The 22,881-nt window shown below is 46.2% G+C and overlaps 1 protein-coding gene across 3 annotated transcripts in view; it reads right to left on the reverse strand.

The window, feature by feature from the left end:
- Window positions 1–22,881, reverse strand: part of MORN2 (MORN repeat containing 2) — a 49,835-nt gene that overhangs the window by 16,497 nt on the left and 10,457 nt on the right. For all 3 annotated transcript variants that reach the window (XM_075862791.1, XM_075862792.1, XM_075862790.1), the window contains 2 exons: window positions 6,510–6,616; window positions 4,845–4,981 (listed from right to left, as the gene is read on the reverse strand). In XM_075862791.1, coding sequence (XP_075718906.1) covers window positions 4,845–4,981; window positions 6,510–6,616 — 244 coding nt within the window. The remainder of the gene's footprint in view (window positions 1–4,844; window positions 4,982–6,509; window positions 6,617–22,881) is intronic.

Consider the following 22,881-nt stretch of genomic DNA (forward strand, 5'->3'; position numbering starts at 1 on the left):
AACCTTTAGTCCCGCGGACCTGACTGATTCAGGTCTTAGCGAACAATACAGCTGCTCTGTATACAGAATACAAAGCAGCTGTATCTCAAAAAGTAAAAATAATTTTTAATAAAATGTATGCACAATTTTGCACAATTGTATTAAAAAACAAACAAAAACAATGTCACAGGTGTACATAGCCTTTAAATTATGCTTGCCTGGGTTCTACTGAGATGTTTTAATGTTGGTGGCCTCAGTACTACTGTAATGATGTCACAATGGGGCTTATCTTGCTTCTACTGTGTTTAAGTTACAATGGTACTGGTCTGGGTTCAATTGTGAGGATGTCATTATGGTGTTTGTTTTTTTTAGGTTCAACTGTAATGATGTCATAATGGTGCTGGCCTGGGTTCTACTGTGATATTTAACAATGCTGCTGGCTGGGGTTCTATTGTGATGTCAGAATGCTGCTGGCCTGGGTTCTATGGTGATTTTGTTATAATGGTGCTGGTCATGCTTCTACTGTAATTATTTCACAATGATACTAATCTTGTTTCAGCTGTGATGATGTCCCAAGAGCACTAAAAGAGACTCTGTCACCACATTATAAGTGCCCTATCTCCTACATAAGGAGCTGTAATGTAGGTGACAGCAGTGCTTTTTATTTAGAAAAATTATGTATTTTTACCACGTTAGGAGCGATTTTAGCTTTATGCTAATTAGCTTCTTAATGTCCAAGTGGGCGTGTTTTTACTTTAGACCATGTGGGCGTTGTACAGAGGAGTGTATGACGATGACCAATCAGCGTCATGCACTTCTCCCCATTCATTTAGTCAGCGCATAGTGACACTGCGTTGTTCACTATGTGCCGTCTTATACTGACATATTAACGTTACCGAAGTGTTTAGACAGTGACTAGACATTCCTTCCAGCCAGGACGGGATGTCTATTCACAATCCCGAGACTTCGCTAAAGTTTCTGTGGTACTTACAGCAGAGCAAGCGTAATCTCGCGAGATCACGCTGTAAATGACAGGTTACAACGATATTACGCTTTGCTCTGCTGTAAGTACCACAGAAACGTTAACGAAGTGCTGGGATTGTGAATAGATATTCCGTCCTGGCTGGAAGGAATGTCTAGTCACAGTCTAAACACTTCAGTAACGTTAATGTGTCAGTATAAGAGAGCACTATTCCCCTGAATGCTGCGATCAAAGCTGACCGCAGCATTCAAGGGGTAAATGAGAAGGGGGGAGTCCCTTTGGATCGCTATACGGGGAATCCCTATGACGCGATCGAGGGACATACCATATATGAGCAGACAGCCCAGGGTCTATTGAAGGACCCCAGGACTGTCTGACCATATTTCCTGTTGTTAGGGCATACCTATATATGTCCTAAAAACTGTGTACACAGGCTAATGTACTGGCATATAGATACATGCCTGTACATTAAAGTAAAAAAAAAAATGTAAGTAAAAAAAAATAACGTCATGTTAAATAAAATAAAAACACACACACATTTTTTATAATAAACATTAAAAGTCTCAATACATAAAATATACACATATTCGGTATTGTCGCGACCAGCAATAACACATTTATAGCGTCATTTATGTTTACGCTGTTATAAAATAAAAAACAATGCTTTCTTTCACTTATTAATGTGAGGCAGGGCCGCCATCAGGAATTTCAGGGCCCCATACAGCTAAATTTTCAGGGCCCCCCTACCGTGGCACCGCCTGTTAACGGTACTCCGTCCAGCACTATATCATGCTACCCAGGGCCGCCATCAGGGGGGTGTTAGGGGTACTGATGTGAGGGGCCCGGCCAAACCTAATTGAAAGGGGGGCCCGGCAACTGCCGCGACTTGCCTTTGGTAGAAAAAAAACCAGGCCCCTGCAATGGAGCCTGTTTTTTTCACCAAGAGAATGTCATGAGCTGCGGGGCCCCCCCTCTCGTCATGGGGGCCGTCAAACACCGCCTGCGCGACCGATCGCGCGCACCCGGAAACTCCCACGCGTGCGCACTCGCAAACTCCCGCGCGTGTGCACTCGCGAGCGTCCGCGAGCGCGCACCGGCGACTGCACGCACCCGCGACCGACAGCGCATGCGTCCGCGAGCGCGCACCCGCGACCGCCCGCCCGCGCACCGGCGACCGACTGGAACCACGCACCAAATTTTGAGGCAGATTTTGAACTGCCCACACTATCTTGCCGCGTTTTTTGCCCGCGGCGATTGAGGACAGCAGACAAAAAATGCAGCGAAAAATGCATTTTCTGCCTCCAAATGATTTAGATGGGAGGTCAGAGGCGGAACAGCGGAAAGAAAGGACGTGCTGCTTTTTCTTTTTTCCGCGACTGGCTCCTATTGATTTCAGATTAAATCAATGGGAGGCGGTTTTGGAAGTTGTTTGGTGCTGATTCTGACGCAGTGTCCGAGTCAATATCAAGGCCCAAAAACTTTGTGAACTGGGCCTTATTGTTAGGGCTTATTCAGACGAACGTGTAATACGTCCGTGCAACGCGCGTGATTTTCACGCGCCTCGCACGGACCTATGTTACTCTATGGGGCCGTGCAGACTGTCAGTGATTTTCATGCAGCGTGTGTCCGCTGCGTAAAACTCACGACATGTCCGATATTTGTGCGTTGTTGGCGCATCACGCACCCATTGAAGTCAATGGGTGCATGAAAATCACGCCCAGCACTTCCGCAGCAGTATAAACTGTGAATGAAAACAGAAAAGCACCACGTGCTACAAACATACAGAATGTCATAATGATGGCGGCTGCGCGAAAATCACGTAGCCACGCATCATACGCTGCTGACATACGGAGCTGTTATGGACCTTTTGCATGCGCAAAATACCACGTTTTTTGCGCGCGCAAAAAGCACACGCTCGTGTAAATCCGGCCTTAGGGTAGGAACACACTAGGCATAAACGCTGCGGATTTTATGCAACACATTTTATTGCGGAAAATCCGCAGCGTATAACAGTCGCAGCCGAGTGGATGAGATTTGAACAAATCTCATCCACACGCTGCAAAAAAAATTGACCTGCAGTGTGGCTTTTTAAGCCGCAGCATGTCAATTTATGCTGTGGGATCGCTGCTCCGTTGCGGAAATGCTGCAGTTCTGCCGCAAAAATCACAAATGAGAAAAAAAAAAGGTACTTTTTTAAATTGATAAAAAAGTTTAGACTTGCCCCGGCCGTAGTCCTGGTGACGCGATTCTCTATTCTTAGCGCAGCCCGGCCTCCTGTCATGACGTTTCATCCCATGTGACTGCTGCAACGGTCACATGGTCTACAGCGTCATCCCAGGAGGCGGGGCTACGTTCAGAAGAGAGACATGCGTCACCAGGACTACGGCCGGGGCAAGTCTAAACTTTTTTTTCCCTGCAGGATTCCCGCAGCGGACATGCCTCACGAAACCTGCGCCACTATTTGGTGAGGTTTTGCTGTCGGAATTCCCTGCGGCTACCGGGGCGGATAAGCTGTGTAGTTTTACTCAGCATATCCGCCTAGTGTGTTCCTTATGATGTCGCTCCTGGAGCTGTGTGAACAGGGCCATACTTAAACAGCACTTTCAGACACTTTACTCACTGTGTCAGAAGAGCTGCCGGCTCCCACTCCAGTCCTCTTCAGGCGATGTCTTCGGTCCAGACGTCCAGTCCTTCACCTCCAGCCAGGCTCCAGGTAAGTTGTGTCCATGTGTGTGTCCGCGGGTGGCGATCGGGGGTGCGCGCTTCCGCGGGCGCGCGCTTCAGGGCTTTCGGGGTTGCGCGCGCGGGCGGTCTCGAGTGCGGGCGTTCGTGGGTGCGTGCTCGCGGACGCTCGCGAGTGCGCACGCTCGGGAGTTTCCTTGTGCGCGCGATCGGTCGCGCGCGGTTAGACGGCCCCCATGACGAGAGGGGGGGCCCGCAGCTCACGACATTCTGTGGTGAAAAAAACGGGCCCCATTGTAGGGGCCCGTTTTTTTCTACCAAAGGCAAGTCGCGGCAGTTGCCGGGCCCCCCTTTCAATTAGGTTTGGCCGGGCCCCTCACACCAGTACCCCTAATACCCCCCTGATGGCGGCCCTGATGTGAGGCACGAGGTATTATGAATTTTGAACCTCCATGTGCCTCATATTAATAGTAATTAACCCCATCATGTACCTCACACATTAACCCAATGTTGCCCATTATGACTGAGGAACATGATGGGGTTAATTACTATTAATGTGAGGCACATGGAGGTTCAAAATTCATCACACAACGTGCGTCACATCAGAAAATTGAAGAACTTTTTTTTTTATATTATTGTTGGCAAAGTATCGTTTTGGTATCGAGTATCGCAATACTACACAAAATATCGGTATCGAAGTCCAAATTCTGGTGTCGTGACAACCCTAAATAGCACTGGCCAAATTCTACTGTGATGATGTCATAATGGTGTTTGTCTTGGTTCTAGTGTAATAATGTCACAATGGGGCTGATCTGTGTGTGGATCTGGTGCTCAATCCGCTGCAAAAATTGGATTTTCATAATAATTGCAGAGTTTCAAAGAAATTCATGGCGTATTTCGTGCACTGTAAACATGGCCTCAGTGAGCCGCATATCAGCTACACTGGAGGGGGAAAGATCAAAGTTCATAATCTGCATATACTTGCTGGATAGTTTACAGACCAAGAGTTTTATTTTACTGTAAGACTACTTTGGTAGTGAGCATTATTTTACAAAAAGTCAATAGCCCAAAACTGATTTGCATTTATTTTCTATATCATGATGTCTGCAATTTGGGGTTTTGTGATGACAGGTCTGCTTTGCTTATAATATACTAATGCAACTGAAAAAAAAAGAAAAAAGTATTGTTGCATTCAACCTACTTGTTCTCTGTAAAGTTTCCAATATACTGAGCTCCACAGGGAAATGTGTAGGTACCTCTACCGTGAAACTTGTTGTCAATGAATTCTCCTTCATATATTGCTCCTGAAGGATGCTCAAGCTTCCCCAGTCCATGCATCTGTGTTAAACAAAAGAAATACAGATCAATTTCTAGATAATGCTGCATAATATTTAAGAATAGGCCATACTGCTGCCTGAAAGGGAATAAGGGGAGGCATAAGGAGGGAGGGTTAATTTGATGGATGGGGCTTATAGCCTATCAGGGGTTAGATAAGGGAAGATGGGAGGGAGTAGAAGGGGAGGAGCTGTGGTTCTTAAGCCCGTTCCCGCTGCTTTTCCCCAGCAGTGCATACTGATAGACATCACAGCGGGAGAGTGTTCCCTCCCACCCTAATCTTGCTTTCAAAGGGGATTTCATCACAGACATGTGGGTGTTTTTGTTTTTCTTTGGTTAAGTTCAGCTGTTATCAGAATGGAGAAAATGTTGTCTGTGGTACTTGTATCCGTTTGCGTGTTATTTGTTCGTTCGTCACTGCTGCTGCGGGGGGAGTCCTTGAGGTTGGTCATTGAAATCATTGGTGGCGATGCATCGCGGTTATGTATCCCCTAAAGCAGTAGATCATGTGCTTCTGAAATGTCCGGCTAGATATTGGGAGGCTTCTTAGGGTGTTATCCATTACAGGTTTTAGTTCTGGTAAAAGGTCATCTGCAGGGGTACTCGGTGCCTCCGAGCCGGGTTACGGCTGTTTGTAAAAAGGTGGTGCATGCAGATGGCCCTAAATACATTTTGGGTAACCTCGGGGACTTCCTCTGTCATTAGTTAGTATACAAAGGTATGAACCTGATAGGGTCGTGTTGTTTTCAATGTTAAATTCCATTGTGGGAATTATGTATTATTTATGTTTGGGTATGTTTAATAAAATAAATATGTTTTATTCTTGTTTAATAAAATGGCTGCTGAGGCCATTAGGATCCAACATGGTAGTATGGTGTCTTCTTTATTGGTAGTGGGGTCACGGTAGTGTGGGGTGGTAAATAGGGAACAAGGGAACACAATACACGACTTATTACTCAAGTCATGAGGTAGAAGTCTAATTACAGGCATCAGCACAGTCTCAGATTATTACTTCTCTAGAATTACTACTGGGAAAAAGTAATTAATAAACTGAAACTCATGGCAACATCAATCACCATGACTACTGCCAGAATTGCGCCATTTAGCCACTAGCACTATTTTACAGAGGAAAGGATGTCAAGGTTGAATATGGTAATACAGCCCAGACATCATATGCAAAGTGACTGTCCCATAAGACAAAAATAAGAAACCAATGCAGCGCTCCTTATAAACGATCCTTTTATGTGCCCGTTCAACTTTTCAGCTCACACAGGAGCCTTTCTCAAGGCTTAGGCTTTAATCACACAGTGCCGTTTTGGTGCAGTTTTTTGGAGCAGTTTTTGAAGCCATATCCAAGAGTGGATTCAAAACAGGAGAAGTAGAATATTTCCTATATACTACCCTTCCCTTTACGATCCAATTCTGGTTGTAGCTTCAATAAACTGAAGCAAAACTGCACTGTGTGAATAAGGCCTACTTTGTGTCCAATAAGACAGACTCTAATTAGAGAGAACGAGTCAGAGCAAATTACCCTGTCATTTATCCATGATCCAGTGTATGTCACACCATTTGGACTCCTGTTTACTCCTATCCCACTCCTCTCCAGTGCGCCTGTTGCTGATCTTCTGCACTCACCATCTGAAAAAATAACATGAGCTTATTAGCAGAGAGACCGAAACAAAACACAGTGTGGTACAGAGAAGTGAAACAATATTTACAAGACACATGTCATGTCCATGGCCACAAGCCGTCAGGCTCACTCACCTCCTGACAGCCGCAGCCATGGGTCTGCGAGCGCTGGCCCCAGTCTCCTCCTCAGGAGACGCCAGCGCTCACTTACGCTTACCTCGGCCGGGTCCTGTAGGGTGCGCGTGCACGCTCGTGCCCGCTCTTAAAGGGCCAGCGCACGTACCTGAAGTTAATGTTAAAATTAGCCCATGAGTACCCTGAACTATAAGAAGGGCTCAGCCCCTTCCTCCCTTGCCTAAGAGTTGTTGTCGTACCCTACGTTTGTCTACCAAATGGTCTCTTAGTGATTTCCAGTTCCCAGTACCTGTATCCCGTGCTACCTGGTCAAGTGCCGTGCTGAGCTGTAGTCGTGCTGTGCTGTATTACACGCCTGTTCTGCTACACCACGCCTGACGTCTGCCTGCTGCCTAAGTCCCAGCCGAGCCTGTCATTGCTACTGTCCGAGCTGCCACAGGTACACTATACGAGCTATAGACTGTGACCTGCGTCCTTTTGGCCAGCTGCCATACCGTCAAGGCGGTATGGCCCAGTGGGTCCACGCACCCCACGTGACAGTACGCTCAGGCAATGGACCCCACTGGTCGATCAAAGACCAAGATGACGTCAAAAGAGATGTGGACGGATATGCTGGACCTCCGGTCTCGACAGGACCAACACCTCCAGGCCTTGAACATACTCGCACGTCAGCAGGAGGCACAAGCTGCCGTTCCTCCTACTACACCTCCTGGCAGTGTTGATCCTCAGACTACATCTCCTGGCGGTGTGGATCATTGATTTTCTTTGCCACTTCCTGACCTCTATGATGGAGACGCAGGCACCTGTCGTGGATTTTTGAACCAGTGCCAGATCCACTTCAGCCTGTATGCAAGGGCATTTTAGTCAAATGGCGCAAGGGTCGCTTTCATCATCTCTCTTCTCACTCCAAGATGGATCCTGAAAAGGTAAAGTCCGTCCTGGAATGGCCACGCCCTCAAGGCTTGAGGGCCATACAGCGCTTTCTGGGATTCACCAATTTTACAAACAGTTCATTCCAAACTTCTCTTCACTGACATCTCCTATCTCTAACCTCACCAAGAAGGGCATGAACACCAAGGTGTGGACTCCTGTGGCAGAGTCCGCATTCAATAGCCTGAAGAGTGCCTTCACATCAGCCTCTATTCTCCATCATCCAGATGTTTATCAACAGTTCTCGTTGGAGGTGGACGCCTCATCCGTCGGTGCTGGTGCACTCCTGTTCCAGAGAGGTTCCAAGGGCAAGTCAATGGTATGTGGATATTTCCCTAAGCTCTTCTCTTCCGCAGAACGCACTACTCGATTGGGGATCGGGAGTTACTGGCCATCAAATTGGCTCTGGAGGAGTGGAGACATCTATTAGAGGGCGCAGCTCATCCCGTCCTGATTTTTACGGACCAGAAGAATCTCACCTACCTCCAGATGGCCCAACGGCTGAACCCTCGTCAGGCCAGGTGGTCGCTGTTCTTTACCAAGTTCCAGTTTGAGCTCCATTATCGCTCAGCCGACAAGAATGTGAGGGCCGATGCCTTGTCCAGGTCATTCGAGACAGAGGACTTCATGGAGATTCCACAGAATATTATTTAAACTGTCTTGTATTGTCTCTGTCAACCCCTTGCAAGTTAAAGACATCCCTACGGGAAGAACCTTTGTGCGCCTGGCTGACAGAGGGAGAATCCTCCGCTGGGGACACTGCTCTAGACTAGCAGGTCACACGGGTACCCGTAAGACCCGAGACCTGATTGCCTGTCTTTTCTGGTGGCCCATGCTGCCCAAAGACATTATGGACTTTGTTTCTTCCTGCTCAGTGTGTGCAGCTAACAAGGTTGCTCACTCCAAACCTGAAGGTCTGCTCCAGCCGCTGCCGGTGCCCGATGCTCCCTGGCAGCATATAGCTATGGACTTTATTACTGACCTGCCTCTCTCTGCAGGATGCAGTACTGTCTGGGTGGTGGTGGATCAATTTTTGAAAATGGCACACTTTGTTCCTCTAACCGGCTTCCTTCTGCTCAACTGGCAAACCTTTTCATCCAACACATCTTCTGCCTGCACGGCTTGCCGCGACATATTGTGTCTGATTGGGGGGTCCAGTTCACCTTTAGGTTTCTGGAGAGCCCTCTGTAGACTCCTCAACGTGAGATTCGACTTCTCCTCTGCCTACCATCCTCAGTCCAATGGTCAAGTCGAGAGGATCAATCAGATCTTGGAGTTCTCATATAACAATTACACTAGTGAGTCCACAAAAACCACACCGTTCTTCATTGTCTAAGGCCAACATCCACAAATTCCTCTCCCGATGTCCGTTATGTCCGAGGTACGAGCAGCTGATTCCACTTCTAGAGACTTCCTGCAGATCTGGCAGCAGACTCGATCCTCCATCCTACTTCCGCATGAAACGGAAGGCAGACACGAGGAAAAGAGAACCTCCTCAGTTTCTCCCTGGCACAAAGGTCTGGCTGTCCTCCAGGAATATAAGACTGAGGGTGCCATCATACAAATTTGCTCCCAGGTTCCTCGGACCCTTCGAGATCCTGCAGCAGATCAACCCTGTCGCCTACAAGCTTCGGCTGCCTCCTGCCCTCAAGATCCCCAACTCCTTCCATGTCTCCCTCCTGAAGCCGGTAGTTCTGAACTGCTACACCATATACCAAGACTCCTAGCCCTGCGGTTTCCTCCAGCGGCCCTTCAGACACCTTCGAGGTTAAGGAGATCTTGGACTCCAAGAAAGTAACAGTCAAAACATTTTATTTGGTGGATTGGAGGGGGTTTGGTCCTGAAGAGAGGTCCTGGGAGCCAGAGGAGAACCTCAATGCTCCTACTCTTCTGAAGAAGTTTCTCTCTCGCTCTGGCCCCAAGAGGAGGGGGCGTAAGAGGGGGGATACTGTCATGTCCATGGCTGCGGGCCGTCAGGCTCACTCACCTTCTGACGACCGCAGCCATGGGTCTGCGGGCGCTGGCCCCAGTCTCCTCCTCCGCTTACCTCGGCCGGGTCCCGTAGGGTGCGCACCTGAAGTTAATGTTAAAATTAGCCCATGAGTACCCTGGACTATAAGAAGGGCTCAGCCCCTTCCTCCCTTGCCTGAGTGTTGTTGTCATACCCTAAGTTTGTCTAGAAAATGGTCTCCTAGTGTTTTCCAGTTCCCATTGTTCCCCGTTCCTGTACCTGTATCCCGTGCTACCTGGTCAAGTGCCCTGCTGAGCTGTAGTCATGCTGTGCTGTATTCCATGCCTGTCCTGCTACACCACGCCTGACGTCTGCCTGCTGCCTAAGTCCCAGCCGAGCCTGTCATTGCTACTATCCGAGCTGCCACAGGTACACTATATGAACTATAGACTGTGACCTGTTGGCCAGCTGCCATACCGTCAAGGCGGTACGGCCCAGTGGGTCCACGCACGTGAAAATACATTTGGAATGAGAGCCCGAGCTAAGCAAAGTTGGGCAGAGGGCTGTCATGACGGGTCTGGGCCTGCAAGGGGTCAACTAGAGGGGTATTGTGATTATAGATTGGTGAATGGGTTTGAGTTAGGAATTGTTGCTAGGGGGCTGGGAGTATTGGGGGTGGAGTTAGGGGTTGTATATATAGGTGGTAGGAAGGGAAGCCATTTTATGGCTTGAAAAAAAATTGTGCATTGAAAGTGTTAAGATTGTGAGACTAGAAGCTGTGAGAAATGAGTGTGTGACCCCCCTCCCTCCCCCTGTAGTATGCTGTGTTTGGGAGGAGGAGGGGGGGCTGACTGGGTGCAGTCTGCAGGGCTGATGAGACAAAGGGATTTCAATATGCACTGCTAGATATATATATCAGTAATGTCTACAAACCTAAATAAATTTCTTCTCTTTGCGCATGCGCTGTTGTTTATAAAAGTTACGATATTTATGTGTTATGATGTGATCAGATTTCATGTGTTTTGATGTTAATTCAGATGTATTAAACTATAGATATTGTGAGACACGGGGTTTTGAAAATGTATTTGCCCCCCACCGTTCCCTATTTTTATATACAGTTTATTGGTTTGCAGTAATTAATGTTATCAGATATAAAATTTTCTGTTTTATTAATAACTAACTAACTAACTACAAATAACTGAATAACTAACTACAATTGTTTTGTTTTTGATTTCACACAAGAGTTATGTCATTGTAAAGATCAAATGTATTTTCGTCAGGAAAAAGTCATTTTTGTTTCAGGCTGTTGCATATTACAGGGGGTTAAACTAGTGCCCGACTTTGTTATGTTGAGATGTAGTTTTGAACTCTGCTACATTACTTTCGCAGAGTCCACAAAGGGGGGAATGGTGAAGGAACTGATCAGGTACAATTTTGGTTTGTTTTGAATTAATTAATTTGGTTTCAGGAGATCTACAAAATGTGTAAGAGACCCCAATGAGTAATCCAGATTAAATGTGTCTGAGAGTAACCTAAATGTTGAGGTTTTTCTGTGTAGATGGTTCCAGATCTTTCCAGAACAGTAAATATGGCACTGGGTATGCTGTGCTGTAGTCTCCACCCAATATGAGGTATTGTGTAAAAGACCATCCCCCTCCAGCAAAGTTACACAGGAGGTGACGTCACTCACCGATGGGTCTTTACAGATTTAGAAGGGGGAGAAGGAAAAAACAAAAATTGTCTGGACATTGTTAATTTGATGTAAAGTTTTTAGGAATTTTTTTTATTTGTTTTTGTATTAATCAAGTATTTGCAGAATCTGATAAAAGTGAGATTCTCAAAGTGTTCTGGATTATCAGATGAGTGTGGAGAAGTGTATAACATTTGGTTTTATTTTAGAGGATGAAGACTCCACCCCTTTGAGATGTTCTATCTATATGTGACATGCGTTTCTAATGTAAATTTGTAATAAAGAGATTTTATTATACAATATGTACAAGACAGGATACGAGGCACCAGGTAAATCATCCAGAAACCACTCTCACCTTCTTGTTCATCTCAAGGAGCGGAGCTGGAGGTGCTCGCTGAGGCTTGTAACCTGGCAGAAGGTAAGACAGCCGACATTTACACTGACTCTAGGTACACTTTTGGCATCGCCCACAATTATGGGCCCATTGGTAGTAGGAACTTTATTGGATCATCGGGTAAGCCAATTGAGAGAGCGGGAGAAGACAGACCTGACAACAAGGATATGTGCAGCCAGGAGTCAGTAAATTGGCTTGTCCCTGGATACAATAATGCCACCACTAGGTTTGTAGCAGCCGGCATGATGTGCGCACGGCGTGACATAGGTAAAACAGCAAATGTACCTGTGAAAAGTGCAGCCCGGCCAGATTAACAGTCTCAGCGACTGCAGAACATACAACTACCCGAGGTAGAAGTGTATGACAATGTGCTCGTGTGTGTAGACCTGTTCTCAGGGGGGTCTGAAGCCCGGCCGGTATCTTCCCCACTGCAGATGTTGTGTGTAAGTGACGGGGGAACAGTGTTATCCCAAGTATTGACCTAGTGTTTGTACAATGATAAGATGTCAGCAGTTCTCCAGATGTTATTCCAAAGTTAGTTTGTTTAATAACTGTATTTAAGAAGTGTTGTGGGAATATTAAATACTGAGGTTAAGTTTTATGTAAAGTTCTAGACCAGCCTTAGCATTGGACTATTAGAGTCATGCGTCAGATAAAAGGTACAGAAGCGGAATATTCCCATTCGAAAACATTTTTATTTGTTTATTTTTATTTTTGTTGTGAAAGGGAAATTTTAGAGCAGAGAATTCTGTGCAGTGTATATGTGTATGTATAGATATGTATATAAAGAAGAAGAATCAGTTTGTAAGTTTTAGGTACTAACCAGTGTGAACGTTTGATGTAAAGATGCTATTTGTTAATGTTTTTCTTCAAATTAATTATTTGATTAAGATCAATTAATGTTTATACAATGAAAAAGCTTGTTCGCCACAGGAAGAGTCCAACTGGGAGCGGAAGGCGTGAGAACCAGAATCTACAAGAATGTGGACGGATAAGAGAAGGTGAACCGGTAACACCCAAGGCACTCTTGATGGCACTTGCATTGATGGTGTATGACCTCACATATGCCCCAAGACTGCAAGGATCGATTTGGTAAGATCTAATTGGTATGCCCCAGGTTTTACAGCTGATGCTGCTAAATTCTGTTAGAGCTGTTTGATTTGCCTACAGAACAGTCCTGGCAGACCGGTGCCAACCTTATCATACCCGCCTCCCACAAAGAGAACCGACCTTGAGAGGCCTTCCCAGGTAGAACGAACCAGATTAGAGTAAGAAAAATAGGTTTAAGACACTTGTCAGATAAACATGTGGAATCTGTGTATGTTTCTGTGAGGTGGAGGTGTTCTAGGCAATCAGCTGAGCTCAAGGTACAAATCCTGCTGAAAGAGTATCACCAAGTGCAAATAAAATGTACCCAATAAATTACACATCTTCTAGGTGCCCTGTCCATTGTAACAGAGAAGTTTTTCCTTATATAAAGGTGTTTGATGTCATTTAAGGGCCTGACATTATTGTATGTACTTAGAACAACAGTGTATGCGGATGATGTTGTCACCAGATTAGTATTTATTTTAACAATTGACAAGAGTTGGGGGTCCCCAGCAAGTGTCAGTAAATATGAACTAAAAGACTTTTAACACGATGAACTCCATCACTGAGATGCGGCAGGCGCAGCCTGAGCCACTACAACGCGTTTATCATGAACTGACGGCAGTGTCACAATTCTAAGCGGACGTCCGGACAAGTAACTTGCCAGAGGAAGAGTACAGATGCGGAGGGTTTGATAGTCACAATACAACTCCACTAATCCGCCTACGTGGGATCTCACCCCAGGCTCACAGCATGAGGTGCTATGTACAGCCTGATGACGTAAACTAAAGGAGACGGTGTCTGACAGATGAGAAGGACCAAACCAAGTCCTGATGACATCAGCAAAGATCAAAGTAAAGACCAAAGACCTGAGTGAATCCGTCAGCAGGATCAAGTGTTTTGATATGTAAGTGGCTAGGAGGGGGTAATAATAACTCCCCCACTTGACACCAACGTAGTCTGACTCCACAATTGTGTGGGTTACCCTGAGGGTGACAGTGAAGAGCAGAAGACAGGAGAAGAAGGGGACGATGGTGTACAGGACTGGCAATGAACTGATGGGACCCGAAACCTGAGGATGATAGCATTATGTTATTAGTTGAGGCCCTATTGTTTATAATGTCTGAGGTTTATAATTATAATGTGTGTAAATATGCCACGGTGCTGCAAATTACAATCTGAGCAGTTTTATGTGAAGGTGTGAGGTGAAGGTCACTGTGCTGCCCATGACCTGTCATATCTGCAGGGGTAAAGTCCCATTAGGACAGTAAGTGACAGTGCGACAATTATTACTGTTAATAAAAATCTAGACCGGATTAATTATATATATATATTACAACCAGCAGCGGCTTGTAGATTATATCAAGACAACCATCCTGTATCCAGAGGAGAATAGGGAAAGTTAGGACCACTCCGACACCTTGGAAGTCCAGGTACAAAGGGGGGTTACTCATCAGGAGTAGCTCGTCTCAAGCTGGTGAAGAAATGCAAAACCCCTACCCGCCTGGTTCGAGTGGTCAGTGGTAGGTTGCTAGGCAAGACTCCGGGATAGAGCAATAATATTTTTAGGGGGGACTGTCAGGGATCATTACCATGTATATTGTTTGAAAAATATTATCCTCACACATATGTATATACATTTCAGTTCTTTGTGTAATATACTGATATATATAACAAGTTCTTTGTTCATGTCGGACACACCTATGGAAGACACCGCCCCCTGGAATGCAAGAAGAGTGAGTCTGAGAAACTGGTGGGGGCTTGGGCACTCCCACATCTCTGGGGAGGAGGCATGTGTCTCTTTCTGTGTTTCTTTGTTCTGAATAAAAAAAAAATGTTTCAGTCTTCCTCCTGACTGAGAGAGGGAAGCTGTACCAAACATCTCTGTGTGGTGTACTTCTCTCCAGGCATGTGTAATGGCAGGAAGGAGGTGAAGGAAAAGTGAGCCCTAATCTACCCACCGCCCTGTCCCTGCCTACTTGCAACGACCCGCCCTAGGCGACGAGGTACAACTGGGCGGCGGTCCCTACGCTGGCTAAGTGCACAGGAAGACAAACAGGGAACACGCAAGGGAAGGGGCAGTAGCCACGGAACGCCACGAGGGAACGGGGCGGAGAACGAACAGTCAGGACCAGGACGAAGTGAGTACACCCGAGCGGGCACGGAGACAGAAGCAAGCCAGGGGCAAAGCAAAGCAGGTCAAGCAGAACTGCAGCAAGGCAGAAGCACGGCAGAAGCAGGCTGGAGCAAGCAGCAGTGGGGCCAGGAATCCAAAAGAATTACAAGCACTGAGGGAGAGCACAGGGCAGGTAATAAAGGGCAGGGGGCGGAGCTAACTCCGACAGACCAGGCCGCGATAGGCTCTCCCACTCCTGAGCCTGCCACCCTGGTTGGTGGGAGATGGTGTCAGTCGAACAGGTCTGGCCTCAGGTGTGGATTGATTAATCCCAGGAGTATAGCTAGATGAAGTACCTGGCAGATCCCTAACAGCATGCCTTCAGTTTTCAATTTACAGAGGTGGTTATTCGGTGTGAAATACGGACCTGACAGTGGCAGGTCAGCGCCTCCTGCTGGTCAGGTTGTGTATTACAGCAGTGGTGGCAGGCCATCACCACCTGCTGGTCAGGATTTGTATTACAGCAGTGGTGGCGGGCCAACACCACCTCAGGGTCTCCTGATGAATGCTGGTGATTTTCCTCGGCCGGCGCCACCTGGAGGTGACGCTGGCCTAATTGTTGACGTTTCGGCTGTTTATCCACCGTTACAGGTGTCAGCGGGCACGGATATCGGATCGGAGGCGCATGGAGTGCCTAGGATCACCTGTCGGTGGATTATGGATAGTCGGCCCCGTTAGTGTCCAGCGGCGGGCAGCCTCGTGGTGATTCACAACTATTTTACACCACACACGTAGATTATATGTCTAATGGAGAGTGAGTCAGTCGGGTTATGCTAACTTAGGTAGTGGTTCCGTGGGGGATCCCGTTCTAACACGTGGGGTCCTGGGTAATTTTTTAGACAGTTTGCATCAGCTTTTAGTGTCAGTAGACAGTTCTCAAGGGTCGCAGCTGGGGGGTCCCGTGGGGGCATGGTCATCACAGGGACAGTTAGCGGTAGGATTTCAAAATGAGAGCGCAGGGGGGGTCATCGCCGGCCCCTCTACTTCTAATGCTTTAGATGCCGGAGTGCAAACTGAAAAGGTGGAAGGGGTTAACAAGCTGTTGCCGGTGTCCGATAATGCTAAAGGTAGTATGTATGTTTGTTTTGAAGGACCGTTAGGGGCACATTTAAAACCTGAGGTGGGGGAGTAGTTTTGGAAGCGGGAGAACTTAGACATTTTTACGTTGTTGCCTTTAGAAGGCTTTAGTGTGGAACATTGGGAAAAAGGAAAAGAGCATCGTAAGAAAGAAGATGAGGAGAGGCGACGGTATTGTTTGATTCTGCGTACTTTTGGGAATTGGCTTCAAGTCTTTATTTTGTTATTTGGATTCCATTTGGGAGGCTTACAGGACATCTGGGAGAACTGCTTGGCTGTAATATGATGAGAAGTTTAGACAGCGGATGGCTCTGCAAGCATCGTTGCGTTGGGATCATAAGGACATAAGCCTATGGATGTGCCTTATGACTACTCCAAAGGCAACAGGCCAGGGGGGCAGGGTAGAAGTGTCTGGTTTGATAAATACTTTTCCGGCATCACCCGGCAGCTCTAGATCAGCGAGTTCGTCGGGGGTAATAAAAAAGGGGTCTGCTGGCACTATATTACGAGAGCACCTGTAAGTGGGGAACTAATTGTATCTATCGTCACAAGTGTGCCGGTTGTGGGGGCAGTAATCACCCCATCTTCCGGTGTCTTAAGCGCGTGCGCGGTGGTACAGTGAGGAATGGGGACAGTGCTGCGAAAGGGGGAGAGCCCAGTGAATCTTGGCGCCATGATGCCTTGGCTACAGAGGTACCCAGACAGTGAAAAAACTATGCTATTAGCGCAAGGTTATCGGGGACGGTTTTAAAATGCTGATTTCCCTGGGGGTTTATGGCGAGCAACTTGCGTTCAGTGCGGGACCATGCTGCGGTGGTAAAGTAAAAGTTGGTGAAGGAGGTTAGGCTGGGAAGGATGTTGGGCCATTTCGAGAGTGTCCCCGTGCCGAACTTACGTTTCTCCCAGCAGGGCTTCGTTCCCAAAAAAGAGGCGGGTACGTTTCGGCTCATTCATCATTTTTCCTATTCGAAGGGTGCTCGGCAAACGATGATACTGATGAGTCTTTGACTCGAGTATCCTATACAACATTCAATGTGGTGGTGCCTTTGGTAAGGACGGTGGGAAAAGGGGCGCAGATGGTGAAGATGGATGTGGAAGCTGTTTGCATAATCGGCTTGTTGTCAGTGAATGACTGACAGATCTAAAAAATTGCACTACATAGGTAGTGCAATGTATTAGAAAAAAAAGTTGGACCTTCAAGTCCCCTAGTGGGACTAAGGAGAAGTGTAAAAAAAAGTGTAAAAAGAGTGAAAAAAAAGTTGTAAGAAATATAATAAAAGTTTTAAGTAATAAGATAAAACACAATCACCCTTTTTCCCTTTTCCCTTATCAAGTCCTTTTATTATTGAAAATAAAAAATAAACCATACATATTTGGTATCACCGCGACCATAACGGGCTGAACTATAAAAATATGATGTTATTTATTCCACACAGTGAACGGCGTAAAAAAAACAAGCCCTCATACAGCTCCGTCGACTAAAATATTAAAAAGTTCTCACAACATGGCGACAGAAAAAATACATTCTTTTTACAAAAGTAATTTTATTGTGCAAATAGTTGTAAAACATAAAAAAGTGCTATAAATTAGGTATTGCCGGAATCGTACTGATCCGCAGAATAAAGTTAACATGTGATTTATAACTCATGGTGAAAGCTGTATAAAAAAACACCTAAAAACTATGCCAGAATTGCTGTTTTTTGGTCACTTTGCCTCCCAAAAAATAGGATAAAAAGTGATCAAAAAGTCACATGTACCCCAAAATGGTACCAATAATAACTACAGCTCGTCCCGCAAAAAAACAGCCCTCATACCACTACATCTATCAAAAAGTAAAATTAGTTAAGGCTCCAATAAGTCAGGAAATAAAAACATTTCTTTTGTTTCAAGAGGCGATTTATCAAGGCCCTAAAATTAGGGAACCAGGAAGAGGAGGACCCAAACATATCTGCTGGAAGCAACGGTGCCCATTTTATACCAGGACAACACTTCCCAGAAAAATTCCCCCAAACTGCAAAGGTGCAGAGTGTGGACAGGATTAGTAAAACTCCAAACAAAACTACTACCAAGCAAAATCCACGCTCCAAAAGCCAAATAGTGTTTCCTCCCTTCTGAGCCCTACAGTGTGCCCAAACAGCTGTTTACTTCCACATATATGGCATCGCCATACCCGGGAGAAACCTTTTAACAAATTCTGAGGTGTGTCTCCAGTGGCACAAGCTGGGTAGGACATATTTGCCACTGAAATAGCATATCTAGGGAAAAATTTAATTTTTTTCTTTGCACTATCCGCAGCGCAATCATTTATGGAAAAGACCTGTGGGGCGAAAATGCTCACTACACCCCTTGATAAATGCCTTGAGGGGTGTAGTTTCAAAAATGGGGTCACTTCTCAGGGGTTTATTTTATTATTTCACATCAGAGCCTCTGCAATTGTGAACCAATACTTTGTAAATCGCCAAATTAGGCCTCAATTTCGCATGGTACTCTTTCACTCCTGAGCCTGGTCGAATGTCCAGGCAAAAGATTAGGGCCACATGTAGGGTATTTCTAAAACCGGGAAAACAGCATAATAATTAGAGAGCTGTCTTTTCATGGTGGCACAAGCTGGGCACCACATATTGGAATATCTATGGAAATAATCCCATTTTCACTCTACAACATCAAGTGCACACTAATTTCTGCAAAACACCTGCAGGGTTAACATGCTCACTACACCCCTAGGTGAATACCTTGAGGGGTGTAGTTTCCAAAATGGGGTCACTTCTGGGGGGTTTCCACTGCTTTGATCCCACAGGTGCTTTGCAAATGCGACATAGCAACCAGAAACCAATCCAGCAAAATCTGTACTGCAAAATCCAAATGGCGCTCCTTCCCTTTTGAGCCCTACTGTGTGCCCAAACAGTCATTTATGACCACATATGGGATATTTCCGGACTCTGGAGAAATTGCTTTACAAATATTGTGGTTCTTTTTTTCCTTTATTTGTTGAAAAAATTTAAAATTTGGAGCTAAAGCTACGTCTTATTGAAGAAAAGGGATTGTTTTTATTTTCACTGCCCAATTCTAATAAAATCTATGAAACACCTGTGGGGTCAAAATGCTCACTACACTCCAAGATGAATTAATAAAGGGGTGTAGTTTCGTGAATGGAGTCACTTTTGGGGAGTTTCCACTATACTGGTACCTTAGGGGCTTTGCAAAAGCGACATGGTGTCATGAAACCAATCCAGAAAATCTGTGCTCCAAAAGCCAAATTGCCATGTGTCCAAACAGCAGTTTATGACCACATATGGGGTATTTCCGTACTCCAGAGACGTTGCTTTACAAATGTTGTTTTTTTTTTTCTTTTATTTGTTGAGAAAATGAAAATTTTTGAGCTAAAACTACGTCTTATTGAAGAAAAAGGATTGTTTTTATTTCCACTGCCCAATTCTAATAAAATCTATGGAACACCTGTGGGATCAAAATGCTCACAACACCCCTAGATTAATTCCTCAAGGGAGTTTCCTAAATGGAGTCACGTTTTGGGCGTTTTCTCTGTTTTGGTCCTTCAGGGGCTTTGCAAATGCGACATGGCCGCCGCAAACCATTCCTGCTAAATTTGAGCTCCAGAAGCCAAATGGCGCTCTTTCTCTTCTAAGCCCTGCCGTGTGTCCAAACAGCGATTTATGACCACATATGGGGTATTGTTTTACTCGGGAGAAATTGCTTTACAAAGGTTGTGGTGTTTTTTCTCCTTTAGTCCTTGTGGAAATTAGAAAAAATTAGCTAAACCTAAATTTTCTTTGAAAAAATGTAGATTTTCATTTTCACGGCCTAATTCCAATAATTTCTGTGGGTTCTGCAATAAACCTGTCGGGTCAAAATGCTCACTATATCCCTAGATAATTTCCTTGAGGGGTGTAGTTTCCCAAATGTGGTCACTTTTGGGGGATTTCCACTATTTTGGCACTGCAAGAGCCGTTCAAACCTGACATGGTGCCTAAAATATATTCTAATAAAAAGGAGGTCCAAAATCCTTTAGGTACTCCTTTGCTTCTGAGGCCTGTGTTTCAGTCCATTAGCACACTAATGTCGGATATTTCTAAAAACAGCAGACTCTGGGCAATAAATATTGAGTTGCATTTCTCTGGTAAAACTTTCTGTGTTACAAAAAAAATAGATTAAAAATGAATTTCTGCAAAAAAAAAACTACTTTGCTTTAATTCCTGTGAAACGTCTAAAGCAGGGGTCTCAAGCACGCGGCCCGCGGGCCGCATGCGGCCCCTGGGGCTGTCATCTGCGGCCCGCGGGACACAGAGCCGCTAGTATCGGCTCTGCTCCGAGACTCTGGAATGAACAGCGATGTCTGGGGCTTCCCCAGAGCCGGAGTCCCGAGCAGAGCGCTGGTGTCGGCTCTGCTCCGGGACTCTGTGGAATTCCCTGACATCGCTGCCCATATATGGACAGTGTGTCAGGGTCTTGCCCAGAGCGGAGCAGAGCGCTGGTGTCGGCTCTGCTCCTGGACTCTGTGGAATTCCCTGATATCGCTGTCCACATATGAACAGCGATATCTGGGGCTTCCTCAGAGCCGGAGTCCCGAGCAGAGCGCTGGTGTCGGCTCTGCTCCGGGACTCTGTGGAATTCCCTGACATCGCTGCCCATATATGGACAGTGTGTCAGGGTCTTGCCCAGAGCGGAGCAGAGCGCTGGTGTCGGCTCTGCTCCTGGACTCTATGGAATTCCCTGACATCGCTGTCCACATATGAACAGCGATGTCTGGGGCTTCCCCAGAGCCGGAGTCCCGGGCAGAGTGCTAGTACAGGCTCTGCTCCGGGACTCTGTGGAATTCCCTGACATCGCTGCCCATATGTGGACAGTGTGTCAGGGTCTTCCCCATAGCGGAGTCCCGGGCAGAGCGCTAGTATAGGCTCTGCTCCGGGACGCTGCGGAATTCCCTGACATATCTGCCCATATATGGACAGTGTGTCAGGGTCTTCCCCAGAGCGGAGTCCCGGGCAGAGCGCTATTATCGGCTCTGCTCCGGGACTCTGGGGAAGCCTCTGACATCGCTGTCCATACATCGACAATGATGTCAGGGGCTTCCCCAGAGCAGGAGTCCCAGTGATGTCAGGAGCACAGCTGGAGTCCCAGGAAGAGCCTACTAGCGCTCTGCCTGGGACTCCAGCTCTGGGCAAGCCCCTGACATCACTGGGGCAGCCTCTACAGAGGGCACTGGGGCAGCCTCTACAGAGGGCACTGGGGCAGCCTCTATAGAGGGCACAGGGGCAGCCTCTACAGAGGGCACTTTGGCAGCCTCTACAGAGGGCACTGTGGCAGCCTCTACAGAGGGCACTGTGCCAGCCTCTACAGAGGGCACTGTGGCAGACTCTACAGAGGGCACTGTGGCGTTATCTACACGTGGGTGTGTGACAGTATCTGAAGAGGACACTGGCATTATCTATGGGTGTGTTGCATTATCTACAGAGGGCACTGTGGCCTTATCTACAGAGGGCACTGTGGCCTTATCTACAGAGGGCACTGTGGCCTTATCTACAGAGGGCACTGTGGCCTTATCTACAGAGGGCACTGTGGCCTTATCTAGGGGTGTGTTGCATTATCCACAGAGGGCACTGCGGCAGCATCCACAGAGGGCACTGCGGCAGCATCCACAGAGGGCACTGCGGCACTATCTAAAAAGGGGGTGCCCAATCTTGACATGTGTGCTAACTGAGCCGCCGGACTGCATTTGGCGACACTTAAACTGGAAAGCTGGATTGTTGAAATAAGCACGTGGAGAAATATCTCAAATTTTAAACCTAGCGCTATTATTATAGTAATGTAGTATTATTATTCTAGTAATATAGTGTTATAGTAGTTCAAATAACTAATTGATTAACAATAATTTTGTATTGTATCAAATTTGAAAGTAATGCGGCCCGTCAACTTCCCGTTTTTTCTATATGCGGCCCACTTACCCGGCCGAGTTTGAGACCCCTGGTCTAAAGGGTTAAGAAACTGTTTAAATGCTGTTTTGAATACTTTGAGGGGTGACGTTTTTAAAATGGGATGACTTATTAGTGGTTTCTAATATATAAGGCCCTCAAAGCCACTTCACGACGGAACTGGCCCCTGAAAATATAGCCCTTGAAATTTTCTTGAAAATGTGAGAAATTGCTGCTAAAGTTCTAAGCCTTGTAACATCCTAGAAAAATAAAAGGATGTTCAAAAAACAATGCCAATCTAAAGTAGACATATGGGGGATGTTAATTAGCAACTATTTTGTGTGGTATAACTGCCTGTCTTACAAGCAGATATTTAAATTTAGAAAAATGCAAATTTAAAAAAAAATGTGCTAGATTTTGGTGTTTTTCACAATTAAATACATAATGTATCGAGCAAATTTTGCCAGTAACAAAGTCCAATGTGTCACGAGAAAACAATCTCAGAATCGCTTGGATAAGTAAAAGCATTTTGAAGTTATTACCACATGAAGTGAAACATGTCAGATTTGAAAAATGTCTCTGTCAGGAAGGTCAAAAGTGGCCAAAGCGGGAAGGAGTTAAGGATATTGCTTTATTTATATTGGATGTTGTCAAGGACTTAGCCATTTATTGTTAACCCCTTAACGACCGCCAATACGCCTTTTCACGGCGGCTGTTAAGGGTACTTATGCCAGAGCGCCGCCTCTTCACGGCGCTCTGACTTATGCCCGGCACGGGTGTCCTGTGCCGGCTAAAGCGCGTGTCGGGCGGTCTAAAGACAGCCAGACACCTGCACTAACGGGCGGGATTGATTTCAATATCGATCTAACCCGTTTAACCCCTTAGATGGGGCAATCAATAGCTAG

Source organism: Rhinoderma darwinii, chromosome 4 (genome assembly GCF_050947455.1).
Source record: "Rhinoderma darwinii isolate aRhiDar2 chromosome 4, aRhiDar2.hap1, whole genome shotgun sequence".
Lineage (NCBI taxonomy): Eukaryota > Metazoa > Chordata > Amphibia > Anura > Rhinodermatidae > Rhinoderma > Rhinoderma darwinii.